Genomic DNA, 13545 nt, shown 5'->3' with positions numbered 1-13545 from the left:
GCTGGATATTGTCACCCTGCTTATTTAACTTATATGCAGAGTACATCATGAGAAATGCCGGGTTGGATGAATCAGAGGTCGGAATTAAGATTGCTGGGAGAATTATCAACAACCTCTGATATGCAGACAACACCACCCTAATGGCAGAATGCGAAGAGGATCTAAAGAGCCTCTTGTTGAGGGTGAAAGAGGAGAGTGCAAAAGCTGGTTTGAAACTCAACATTAAAAAAACTAAGATCATGTCATCTGGCCCTATCACTTCCTGGCATATAGAAGGGGAAGAAATGGAAGCAGTGACAGATTTTACTTTCTTGGGCTCCAAGATCACCGCAGACGGTGACTGTAGCCAAAAGACGCTTGCTCCTTGGGAGGAAAGCTGTGGCAAACCTAGACAGCATAGTAAGAAGCAGAAACATCACCTTGCCAACAAAGGTCCGTCTAATCAAAGCTATGGTTTTCCTAGTAGTAATGTATGGCTGTGAGAGCTGGACTATAAGGAAGGCTGAGCGCCGAAGAATTGATGCTTTCGAACTGTGGTGCTGGAGAAGACTCTTACGAGTCCTCTGGACTGCAAGGAGGTCAAATCAGTCCATCCTAAAGGAAATCAACCCTGAGTGCTCATTGGAAGGACAGATACTGAAGCTGAAGCTCAAATATTTTGGCCACCTAATGCGAAGAGAAAACTCTCTGGAAAAGACCCTGATGCTGGGAAAGACTGAAGGCAAAAGGAGAAGGGGACGGCAGAGGATGAGATGGCTAGATAGCATCACCGATGCAACGAATATGAACTTGAGCACGCTCCGGGAGAGAGCGCAGGACAGGAAGGCCTGGCGTGCTGTGGTCCGTGGGGTCACGAAGAGTCGGACACGACTGAACGACTGAACAACAACTGGCTAACTACTTAATTTTCAAAAATAGCAGACCTACTTGATTTTTTAATACTTCAAAGTGTAAGGAAACTTATTAAAACATGACAAAATCCCTTTGATGTACACCAGAATTCTAGGTTATGAGAGATCACTGAGGTAATCTGTTAATAGTTGTCATCATGGTTACACACATTGAGGCAATTTTGTAATCATGCAGACAATATATGGGTATCAAACCTTTATTGCTGTCATGCCACATTAAAATACCACTGCCTCTTTCTAAATTATTGAATAAAAATGCTTCTTTTGATTTCTGGGCAAATATGTTAGAACAGAAAAAATCTGAATCTATCCTATTTATGTGAGAATTCATAATGGTTATTTATGTCTGTTGCCACATCAGTCTATGGTAGTTTGTATAACTGTCTCTGATCCCCTGTTTCTTGTCTGAAAGCATTTTGGAGCATCATCTTGGTCATTGACTTTGAGGACTGTTGCAGACATCACTTGGTGGCAAACCTGGGTATGCCAACAAGAGTATTCTTAACAGGAAGATTCTGCGAGATGCAGTGTAGCTGAATGATATGAATGTGACAAGAATGAACACAATGTTTTTAAGATGTGTGCTTGAAATACCTTGGATATATATCTTAAAAATGTAGTGTGTGGAATGGGCGTCAGTGGATGGTTGTTTCTGCACCACTGGGAGAAACTTGACACCATTAGATACTCTCCACTGTTAAATGTGTTAACCTTTTCCACGGTCCCAATAGATGTGAAATCTGAGATCTAGTACCAAAAATGGTATAAATTACTCCTATGAATCCTACATCTGCCTTTATGTAGGAAAGCTTTATGGCTCCTATCTCTAGCTCCAAGTAAAATCTCTTTCCTATTGTCTTCAGATTGCAGGGAGGGAAATATATTTAGAGTTGCTGTTGACATTGAGTTCAGTGGCCTTACTTACATGAGAGCTAGGCTCCTGTGTACGTAAGAGCTTCTGGTCTAAGCTGTTTGTACAGTAACTATGGTTACAGCAATATTGGGCCATTCACTGCTAAGAAAATAAAAAAATCCATTTAAGAATGTGATCTATCCCTTAAATGCCATTGTTCCTCAGACTACTACATCTTTCAAGTTAAAAAAAAAAAAAGTTGTGAAACCAGTAGCAATAAGCAGCAATATCAATAGTAAGAGCTAACATGAGCAAATGAAAACTAGTACTTGTATGGACTAATAACAAATGTCCAAAGGGAACTACTACTTTAGGGGTGTGCTTTGCTTTTTAAAATGTGAAATAAGCATTGTCTAACTAGTATTAACACTAGTTTGGTCTTCATCTGTTAGCTCAATATGCCCCAATGAGAGGGAAATTCTCCTCCTGCTCCAAAGGTATTCAGGTAGATGGGACTGTGAAATTTATTCAAATAATGAGAAGAAGCTATCTGATGTTAGAGCTGCAATCCTATGCGTGCTTACTTGAGAGTAAAGTCAGGATTTTCTTCTTGTGGAGGGAAAACACATGAGTTCAAGGCTCACTCCTCATCCCACTGCACCTCCAGCTTGAATCCAAGGATATGAAATTTCTCAGGAATGAAGTATCACTTGAACAGGCCCAATGCTAGATGATAATCAGTGGAAATCCAAACAATGAGATCTGCTCGTTCCTGGATGAATAGCATCGTCTACCCTGGATGTATACCACCTCCCTTTGCATGTCATATGTGTAAGCATCTTGTGAGTAGAATTGTATTTTATTGTATTCATTAGGATATTGTGACCATAGGAATGCTATCTTTGCCTTGTGGCTGGCTGTGCACAACAATAGGATTACCAACTATGTTTGGATACATTATTTGCGGAGTACTCTTGGGACCATCGGGATTAAACAGCATTAAGGTAGGAGAGCATATTTCTAGAATGATTCACTTTTAATTTGCATGTGCATGTATGTTTTGAGAAGTATGTTTGTGAGAACTATCTTACTGAGAGACTTAAACAATAGTGTCTTAGAGCAGCTGCTATTGTTTTGCAACATTTGATCTCTTCAGGTTCAGTGTGACAAAAATGTTACATAAAAATATATTCTTGCTATATTTCAAGACTGTGTGGAATCCCTTTGGATAATAGGGACTAGGTGAGTGGTTTTCCCCAATTATAAAATGAGGAAAAAATTGACATTTCTGAATAGTAATGTTAGGAATATATTTTCTGTGTTTTGATACCAAAAGAGAAAGTGTTTACAAATGTAAATATCATTTGGAATCATTCTTGGTGCAGTCTAAATCTCACCAGAACTGCAGTTTGTACACAGAGCTCTTAATAAACAAGACATTCCCTATTTACTCTAAAGAAGATTAAACACTGAAAATGATGGTGGGAAGCCCTGTTTACACAGAGCTCAGCATATGCAGACATAAGTAGAGGATCTGATACATCTCCTGTATCATGGCTTTCTAACCTTTGCAATGACATTACTGTAACTTCCTGCCTCACAGCTCTAATTTTCTTGTATAAACTTTTCTCCATTAGTATCTGCAGATATCTGCAGATACTTTTGCACTGTTTAGGCTTTTTTCATGATACACCTCAAGTTCAAGATGTGTTCATTTTGTTTTGGAAGTATGTGTCCCATTGTTAACAGTTTAATTCTTTATTCTGATTGTGATCCTTATTTTTTCCCATTTTTAAAACAGAAAAACTAGCAAATGTGGTGACCTATTTACGTTTTTATGAGTCTTATCCAATTTTTTATTGTGGAAGCAGGATGTAAACAAATGTACATACCTCTTTAGTACTTACAGTATTGCCTATGTAGAAAATAATACAATTCAGTTAGCTATTTTATGGGTTATGTGAGGGTTATTTTACCCTCACACAAACCCCACCATCTGGGTTCATATGACATGACAAGTCATAGCAGTCAAGGCTTGCATATTCAAACTGGCAGCTGGTGCACATTAATTAACCCCTGGTGGCTTGTTGTGATGTGCAAAAATGGCCCAGTAAAAAAAGACTGTTACAATAACAAGATTGTGTCATGCTGAATAAACTTGTGTTTTTCAGTCAATTGTACAGGTAGAGACATTGGGAGAATTTGGTGTATTCTTCACATTGTTCCTGGTTGGCCTGGAGTTTTCCCCTGAAAGGTTAAGAAAGGTATTAGTCTGTATTATTCCCTGATTTTAAACATTTTAATTGAGGGTTGTATCTTTTGATTTTAAATGTTTTTAACTATGTTTTGTAGTTTCTATGTTTAAATGTTAACTGTGGACGTTTTGTATTTAATTTTTTTAGTTGCAGACCACTTTATGATGTGCTTTTAGATATAGTCAAACTGTGTATAAATTGTTTATAAATAAATTGTTTATAAAATAAATCATATGTGCATCAGTATTACAAATCATATCTATTTTTCTATGTGGAAGGATTTTTGTGTGTGAAGGGGCATTCAATCATGAAAAAGTCTTGATCTGCAGTCTGAAATGGTACAGCCAAAACCAGGTTTGCTATGTCAGTAAGAGCTAGACAAAATAATTCTCTAGACAACTAAAATTTGAAAATTATTAGGTTGGATCCAGTTATGCCTTTCTGCAAAGGAAGGCCACCTTCTGTTCCTGGAAGGGCTCAGGACTAGCAGAGGCTTTTCCTGGAGGAAGGAGGAAAGATGACTTCTTCCAATTTCCACCTAAAGAGCTACTCCTGAGCAGCATGGGAGGTGGCACTGGGAGTTGCATGGGTAGGAGGAATTTGAAAAAATTACTGGCCTCCCCCCCCCGCCCCCTCCAGTGGAGCATTCTGTGAGCAGAACTCCACTCCAAGGAAGTCTGGATTGCATACAATATTAAATAAGCTTTAACTATAGGCTATCTTTTACTTTTAGTTACCTGATGTTAACTATCTTTTACTTTCAGATAAATGTTACTAGATTAATAAAGGCACACGTTTGTTGTGTCATTCATATTAAGTGTACTTAATGTTGAATAGATTACAGCTGCTTTGCCAAGCTTTTCCCCATGTGTGTTGGACTGCAGCTCCAATTACTCCTATTAAGTATAGCATTGGCCATGGTGGCTGGGGATAATGGGAGTTGTAGTCCAACACATCTGGAGAGCGCCAGGTTAAAGAAAGCTGGATTACAGGGTGGCTGTAATTCTGAGGCTTCTGTATCCCAACCTTGTATCCAAACATGGCTCACTTTTGATCCAGATATCCGTTTTTATAACTGGTAAAATGAAATGTGTAGATATATTATAGAGAATTAGAGCACTTGAATACTAAAGAATTATTACCAAAACTGATTGCATATACGTTCAAGGTTACAGGTGGAAGGCTATTTGTTTACTCAGTATTGTAGGATTGATTGCTGCTTGGAATAATAGACATCCTGGTACTTTTTAGTTGGTTTAAATAACCTTGAGGACCAGGTTTGTATTAAACTATTTAAAGTTTTCAAGCTCATAGTATATTTTAATGACAGCCAAACATACTCACCCTTATATCACCTTGGGGAAAATATCTGTCTTGGGATTCATACTCTTCCGTATGTCTGAGCTCTAGAAACTCTGACATTAAAACAGTTTCCAGAGGGTATGTTTGTCTATTGTAGCAAACACAATGGAGAGACTTGTGGTATGTTATGCTAACAAATGTATTCTGGCATAAGTTTTCGTGGATTATAGCCCACTTCATCAGATGCATGAAGTATTATGGAGTGTTTCAGGTTTTATAGAGTACATATGGTTGGAGTGTGTGTCAGGGGAAAGAACTGTAAACAGCGAGGTCAGAAGGAAATTCAATGCAGAAAGTGACAATCGCATTATTAACTGTGGTCATTTACAGTGCAATTGTTGTTGATAACGCAAACATCCTGGCAGTACGTAAGTCAATTAAACACATGTAGTGTGATTTTTAAAAAAACAACATTATCCCAGTGGTCTGAGGACCTTAAATTGGCCATTGTGGAGCAATGGAACCTCAAAGGGGAGATTAGGGTGAGAGACTGCTGAGTTAGAATTAAACCTTTTGATGAATTCTATTGGCAGAGGCTTGAATGGGGATAAAAAAAATACCCGGAAAAATAATGAGCCATGTTTGGATGCAAGGTGGGGATGCAGAAGCCAATTACAGCCACACTGTGATTCAGCCTTCCCTAATGTGGTGCCCTCCAGATGTGTTGGACTACAACTCCCATAATTGCCAGCTAGCATAACCAATGTCTTTATTGGGCATTTTATGGTTTAAGCAAAGAAATGTAACATATTTGCATTCTGGGGACCTCCCACACTGTTCTGGGAGATTCCCAGAAGTGGGGTATAGTCTACAAAAGCTCATGCCCTTGAAGGCAGCCTAAAAATAATTTTAAATAAATACATGGCAGAATAAGTTTGTTCATCTTTAAGGTGTCACAAGAGCTTTTGTTTGTGACAGTGAAAAAACATTTTGGTGGTCTAAAGAACCTTTGACATCTCATATGTTCTGAAAACTATAACTGCACTAAACTTTAATGTTGAATTGAAAGTAACAACATTGTAAGAGTAATGTTGAAACTGTATTATGCCAATCTAAGTGAATATTATTCTCAAAGGTGTGGAAGATATCATTGCAAGGACCCTGTTATATGACACTCCTGATGATTGCATTTGGCTTACTGTGGGGACACTTTCTACAAATTCGAGCAACACAGAGTGTTTTCATTGCTACTTGTTTATCATTATCAAGCACACCATTGGTATCCAGATTCCTTGCAGGGAGTGCTCGAGGAGATAAAGAAGGTAGGTGGAACTTGACTTTAGAATACACTCATGTAAATTTTGCCTAATGGCAAAAAGAATTGACCTCAGAAGTATTAGGGTGCAGTCCTGTTTGATCCGCCCTGGGTGCTTGTAAGCCTCCAAACCCGGAGTCTTACAAGTATCCAATGCAGAGCGGGAGGTGTGTTGCGCCTCCTGATCTGCATTTTAGCTATATGGGGATTTTCGCCCATCTAGCAGAGGCTTCAGAGAGGGTGAGGGAAGAAGGCTGGGGGACGGCTGGGGAAACCTCAAAGCCCCACGTCTATAGCCTTTTCCCCTACTCGTCCACTGGCATGCCCCCTTTCACCACTCTACAAGCTCCTGTTTGTGAGCTCATAGAGGCAGCCGGTGCAGTTCTGGGGAGCTCAAACTCCTGGATCCAAGTCAGAGTGCCGTCTCCAGTCTCAGATCAAGGAATCAAAGACATCCTATGTTCACCAGACACTGTCTAGGGGCCATAGGATTGCTCCCTCCATGGGTTTTTGATTGTTGTAGAAGGGTACTTTTAAGTAGCAGGGTTCTTTTTAACCAGCAGTTAACTTCAGGTTAAATAATGACAGTTTTGAACTGAGATGGTCTTGGTCCAAGCACTTTAGCCACTATTGTTATACAATCCAGTTCTTTGAGCCTAGTTTGCCAACTGCCCGACATTCTGTATTAATTGATGGACATGGATCTTCTCTGACTTGGAAGTTGATGAAACCCAATGCCATCCATGCACTAAATTATTTTTGAAGATTTGTTAGCCCGGGATTCTCAATTAATAGCATCTGAGATAACAGGCCTCATGCATTAGCATGTACGGTGACAGCATTGACCGATGCTTTTTTTTTTTTTTAATGCTAGAGGTGTGGGTTTCTACGGAGTTCAAGCCTCAGATTTTTAAGAAATGGTAGATTTCAGAAGCATATATGCAAGCAAGATAATAACCCATCGGAAATATAAAAGCTTGATAAGAAGTCTTCATAGACTCCTGCTAATACATCAACATGTTTAGCTTTGGAACTTGAATGATGATTTGCTACCTGTCTGGTATGGGGAATAGGCTAATTATGGGACTGGATCTTGGGTTGCACACCTGTTGCAGATAAAAGCCAGAGGGGTTTTTTTTCTCCCCTTTATAATACTAAAACCTGGGGTCATTCAGTGAAGCTGAATGGTGGGAGATCCAGGACAGACAAAGGGAAGAGCTTCTTCACACAGTGCATAGTTAAGCTATGGCATTCACTGCAACGAGATGTGGTGATGGCCACCTGCTTGGATGGCTTTAAAATGGAATTGTTTACATTTATGGAAGATAATGCTATCAATAACTACTAGTCATGATGAGGATATGCTATCTCCCAGGATCAGATAAATAAATAGCAGTTGCTGGAGAACAGCAAGAATTGGAGAGGGCTTCTGTCTTCCTTCTGCTTGTGGGTTTCCCATAGGCATCTGGTTGGCCACTGTGAGAAACTGGATACTGGACTAGTTAGGCCTCTGGTTTGATCCAGCTGGGCTGTTCTTATGTTCAGTGATTGCCTTCAAGTACATCTGAACAAACTCTGGATTTTCCATTGAAAGAGACTTCAAACAGCTATACTGTAGGGGTCCAGAATTTGTAGTCCAAAGCATGTGGAGGGCACCAGGTAGGGAAGGACTGGCCTAGGCCTTTATCTGGGATCCTACCTCCAGGCTGCCTTGCAGAAGTATTTTTTACACAATTTTCTTTATTTCTTGATTAAATTTCTTAATCACTCATCTGACCAGTCACCCGGCCACTCTGGGCGATGTAAAATGGTACAATTTAAAACAGTAAAATTATACATTAAAACATTATTTAAAAATACCGTAACCCACCCCAACCCACCCCAAATGCCTGCCTCAATAACCAAGTTTTCAGTGCATGGCGGAAGCTCATTAAAGAGGGGGCATAGCGGGGTTCCCTAGGGAGGGAGTTCCACAGAGTGGGGGCCACCACAGAGAAGGCCCTCTCCCTCGTCCTCACCAGCCTAGCTGTTCTGGCTGATGGGACAGAGAGAAGGCCATCCGAGGCTGATCTTGTTGAGTGGCCTGTGTGGTGTTGCTGGAGGTGCTCCTTGAGATGGGCTGGGCCAGAACTGCATAGGGTTTTAAAGGTTTTAAAACCCTATGCAGAACTGCATAGGGTTTTAAACCAACACCTTGAATTTGGCTTGGAAAACAGCTGGTAACCAGTGCAACTCCTTCAGCACTGGAGCGATGTGATCATGCCGGCAGCTGCCACAAGGAACTGGAAGCACCCCCAGGCCAAATTAAGGTTCCTGATGGTCCTCTCCAGCCTGTGGCTCAGTTCAGATGACATGCCGAGCTCACTGGGGGTTGTTTAGCTCCCAACGAGTCATGGTGCATACTGGGCAAAATTTTGAATATGCAACCCCCACTTGGGGGTTGCCATATCATGCGAACCTGGCTGCCAAGGGTTATTTGAAGGTTAAACAACCCTCACATAACTTTACAACAAACCGAGGATTATGCTAGGGTTGTTTAACCCTAAAATAACCCCCAGCAGCTGGTTTAGCACAACATGGCAACCCCTGAGTAGGGGTTGAATATTCAGTATGTCGCCTGGCATGCACCATGGCTTGTCAGGGGTCAAATAACGTGTCATCTGAACTGGGCCACAGGCTGGAGAGAACCCTCAGGAAGTTTAATCTGCCTGGGGGCACTTCCAGATTCTTGTGTAAAACAGACTTCTGCAAGATAGCCTGGACGTAGGATTCCAGATAAAGGCCAAGGCCAGCTTTCCCCAGCCTGGTACCTTCCAAATGTTTTGGATGACTAACCCCATCATCCATGACTATTGTATGTGCTGATGGGAGTTATAGTCCAAAACATCTGAAGGGCACCAGGTTGGCGAAGGCTAGCTTGGGAAATGGATGAGGGTATCAGCTTCACCATGATCTATGCATCTTCAAACACAGGTGTGCACACATTAATCTTAAGGGAGTAAAGTGGAAAGCAGCCTTTAGGGATGGTATCTATAAAGTCCTGAAACTCAGCTTGTGTTCTGAGGATCAAAAATGAACTTCTCATCAGTCTTCATCTAAAAATAAACATTATGAAATTCACACCTTCACACAAGCAAGGGTTTCATCAACAGGAGTAAGAACTTCACACATTTTAATGTTTTAAAGATTTTATATTTTATTTTGTTTTTATATTTTATTATGTGTTTTAATGTGAAACCCCTCATTTACATCCTCAGCCAAGGCTAGAGCCCTGACCTTGGGTGAGGATTTTATTATATTAAGTGGTATAGAACTATTATAAACAAACAATATTTTCTTGGATACTAATTATCTTTTGTTCTGTAACACTTCGACAAGTATGTGTTTGGACAAAATATATAAAGTTGGATCCAGGAACTGCCTTCTGCAAGAGGAAGGGACCTTCTGCCCAATTTTGTGGGATCTCCCCCACCCCACAGCTCACCCCATTCAGCCAATCTCCTGGCTCTCTGGGGGTATTCAGATAATCGCGTAGGGAGAAGAAGCCATTGTGACTTCCTCCTCTGCCCCTGCACGACTGCCTTTTGCATAATTGCCAATGCTGCAGTGCAGGTTGGCATGTCCGAACCTGGCACATGATGCGGCGGGAGTGGCTTCGTACCCACCCTCTCTGCTGCACATCCTGGATGTGCAGCATGCCAGGTTTGGACGACATGCCAACCTGTGCTGCAGAGCAGAGAATTATGCAAATAGTAGTTGTGGGAGGAGAAGCCACAATGGCTTCTTAAGTGATCATCTGAACCCGGTCTCTGGTGTTGCATTTTCAGGGGGCTGGAGGGACTGCCATGGAAGTAGGGGTGGGAAAATCTACTTCTGTAAGTGCAGTTGATCCAGCGTAAATCTGGATCCAACCCATATTGTACAACAAATACATGATTATCTGAATTTAGAAAGTGGCACATCCTTATCAATGAAATGGTTACTAGTAATACTATAGTTTCTGCACATGCTTAATGTCTGTTCTTTTTGTCTAACAGGAGATATTGATTATAGTAGTGTTCTGCTTGCAATGTTGGTGATGCAGGATGTACAGCTTGGCTTGTTTATAGCTGTCATGCCAACCCTTATTCAAGCTGGAGTTGGCACACATTCCAGGTAACAAAGTTCATCCATGTGCTTTTATTCATGACACTTTTATCTTTCCCTTCCTCCAAGGATCTCAGTATACATTGGGTGTTTCTATTTTGCTTCATGCTTTTCAGCTTTAAAATGTGCTTGCAATTAACTGAGCAATTTCTAAGGAGCGCTCTGATAATGGAGTGCTCTGAACATCCTATGCTCTGCTAGCAGAATGCCTGGCGGAGTAGAAGGACTGATGGATGTCAGCTGATTTTCTGCTAGACACAATTTTGAGTGTGTCTCTTGGAGTTGTGGAGACGGATGCTGGGAGGTTTTAAGAACCTGCAGATCCTCTGTGCCTCCCCTCCCAGCCTGCCCCCTTCTCCCTCATTTGCATCCTCACTGGAGGTGACATTGGGTGGGGAAGCCACTGTGGTGCTTTCCATGGCAGCTGCGAGGGGTCTAATAGGGGAAGTATCCCTGTTCAGATTTTCCCTCCCAAAGTTGTAGGAGTGTCTACTGCTTCAGAGGGCAGACTCTGAAATATCCTATGGTCTCTGGAAGGCTGTCCCAGGGACCATAGGACTGCTTTCTAAGTGTTTTATCACATATCTAATAACAAGTTTGCCGTTGATCTTTATGGCAAGTACACACTGCTTTTGGCTGTAATCCAGAGATGTGCATGAATTAGATGTGTACTGAAGTTTCTTATTCAATTTTCTCTCTACTGGTCTCTGCCGTTCTACCTTCAAATTGCTCTTTGAACCGCCTTCAGTTTGATAAGGATATTGCAGAAGAGGGATTGACAAAGAAATTGGTGCATGCTATAATTTGTACATGCATAGGACACCTCACCAGTTGATAACTGGTCTCCTTATGTCTTAAATTTTAAATACATTCAAATAAACTTTATATTATTGTTATTGCTTATTATTATTATTATTATTGAAATTTATAATATTATTATTATTATTGAAATTTCTCTTAGAAATTAGAATGGATTTTAATAGTTTGTTGCCATAACTTCAGTATTACCTTATCCTTTATAAAAGTATAAACCAGAATAAATTGATTCAGCCTTGACTGTTCCCCGAAGTTGACTAGCCTTTGATGTTTTAGACTAAAATGGCAGTGATCCTGTTCTTCAGTAGGAAACTACTCCTTCAGTAGGAAACAGGAAATGAAAAATGCAGATTTGTATTTTCCTTTTTAATTAAATAATAATAATTTGAAGAAGAGACTACTAAAATAATGAGGCTAAAACTGACTTTTTCCCCTTTTCTAGCATTATCAAGGAAATAATGAGAATACTGACGCTGATTGGACAAATTCTCTTTTCTCTGGCTGCCGTCTTACTTATATGTCTTGTTTTAAAGACTTATCTAATAGGACCATACTACCGCAAGTTGCATATGGAAAGCAAAGGAAATAAAGAAATCCTAGTTCTAGGAATATCGGCTTTTATGTTCTTTATGTTAATGGTAATCTTTCCAAATATTTTTATTTTTAATCTGCATCTGATATAGTAATATATTTCCTTTGAAAATTTAAATAATTACATTAAATAATGTTGAGTTGATTCATAGAAGCTGGGTTATAGGTCATAAGAAAACTAGGCTCTTTTTTTGGTATGTAATGACTTCTAAATTGATGGCATTACTAAATCTAATTTATTTAATATTAACCTTCTGTATGTGTAAATAAGTTTTAAAAATATTGAAACTCAAAATTGAACCTGTTAATTATAGATTAAAGACAGAAAATTGACTCATGGATTCCTCCCACCCAAACATCTGGCCCCAGTGTAAGACTTTCTTAACTGTATAGTCAAAGTTCCACTCGTATAGCTGGCATGATTACAGACATTATGGCCAGGGCAAGCCTTGATGCATATTTATGTGTTAAGGCCCAAGCCTACAACAAAAGAACCTTGGGCTATGGCTAGCTATAGCTAGTGCCTTTTACCAGCTTCGGCTGGTTCGCCAGCTACAGCTTCTCCTGGACAGGGATAGCTCTATCACAGTGGTACAAGCATTAGTAACCTCAAGACTGGATTACTGCAATGTGCTCTATGTGAGGCTGCCCTTAAGGCTGGTCCAGAAGCTGGAGCTAGTGCAGAACACAGCAGCTCAGCTGTTGTCAGGAGCTGCCCCTTTTAAGCGTGCAACTCCTTTGCTGAGGGAACTGCACTGTCTGCCTACTCACTGCTGGGCCAGGTTTAAAGTATTAGTACTAGTGTACAAAGCCCTAAACAACTTGGGACCAGGATACCTGAGAGAGCATCTCCTTCATTACCAACCTGCCTGGTCACTGAGATCATCAGAGGGCATGTTCCTGGTGGTTCCACATGGACACATCGCCTGGCTGGTGTCCACCAGGAAAAGAGCCTTCAGTGTGGTGCCCCCCTTCCTGTGGAACCCCCTGCCTTTGCAGGCCGGGCAGGTGCCAATGCTGTGTTCCTTCCCGCACCTCCTGAAGACATTGTTATTTTGGGAAGCTTTCCTTGAGCGACCAGATGTGGTATAGTAAATTTGGCCTTATCAGAACTTGTCTCTTTTTAAATGTTTTAATATGGTGTTCTATTCTTTTATCCTTGCTGTTCACTGCTCCAAAATCTTTTGATGTGGAGCAGTATATAAATATTGTAAATACATAAAATAATATGCTTTAATGGAGGAATGGGCATCTACTAAGTAGGGCTAAAATGTTTAATGCATTAACTGGTCAGATTAGTAACTCTTAGGGTGCAATCTTATTCGATGCGCCCTGGGTACCCGTTAGCCTCCGAAC

The 13545-nt window shown here is 40.6% G+C and overlaps 1 protein-coding gene across 5 annotated transcripts in view; it reads left to right on the top strand.

Moving 5' to 3' along the window:
- The window catches only part of SLC9D1 (solute carrier family 9 member D1), a 37022-nt gene that overhangs the window by 8154 nt on the left and 15323 nt on the right, over positions 1-13545 (top strand). For all 5 annotated transcript variants that reach the window (XM_084844558.1, XM_084844557.1, XM_084844556.1 and 2 more), the window contains 5 exons: positions 2640-2768; positions 3936-4028; positions 6457-6643; positions 10674-10791; positions 12041-12236. In XM_084844558.1, coding sequence (XP_084700684.1) covers positions 2640-2768; positions 3936-4028; positions 6457-6643; positions 10674-10791; positions 12041-12236 — 723 coding nt within the window. The remainder of the gene's footprint in view (positions 1-2639; positions 2769-3935; positions 4029-6456; positions 6644-10673; positions 10792-12040; positions 12237-13545) is intronic.

The sequence above is a fragment of the Heloderma suspectum genome, chromosome 3 (genome assembly GCF_057233095.1).
Source record: "Heloderma suspectum isolate Gila_16-S chromosome 3, 16-S_ref, whole genome shotgun sequence".
NCBI lineage: Eukaryota > Metazoa > Chordata > Lepidosauria > Squamata > Helodermatidae > Heloderma > Heloderma suspectum.
The sequence above is the reverse complement of the archived record's forward strand: the minus strand, read 5'-3'. Positions and strand labels throughout refer to the sequence as shown.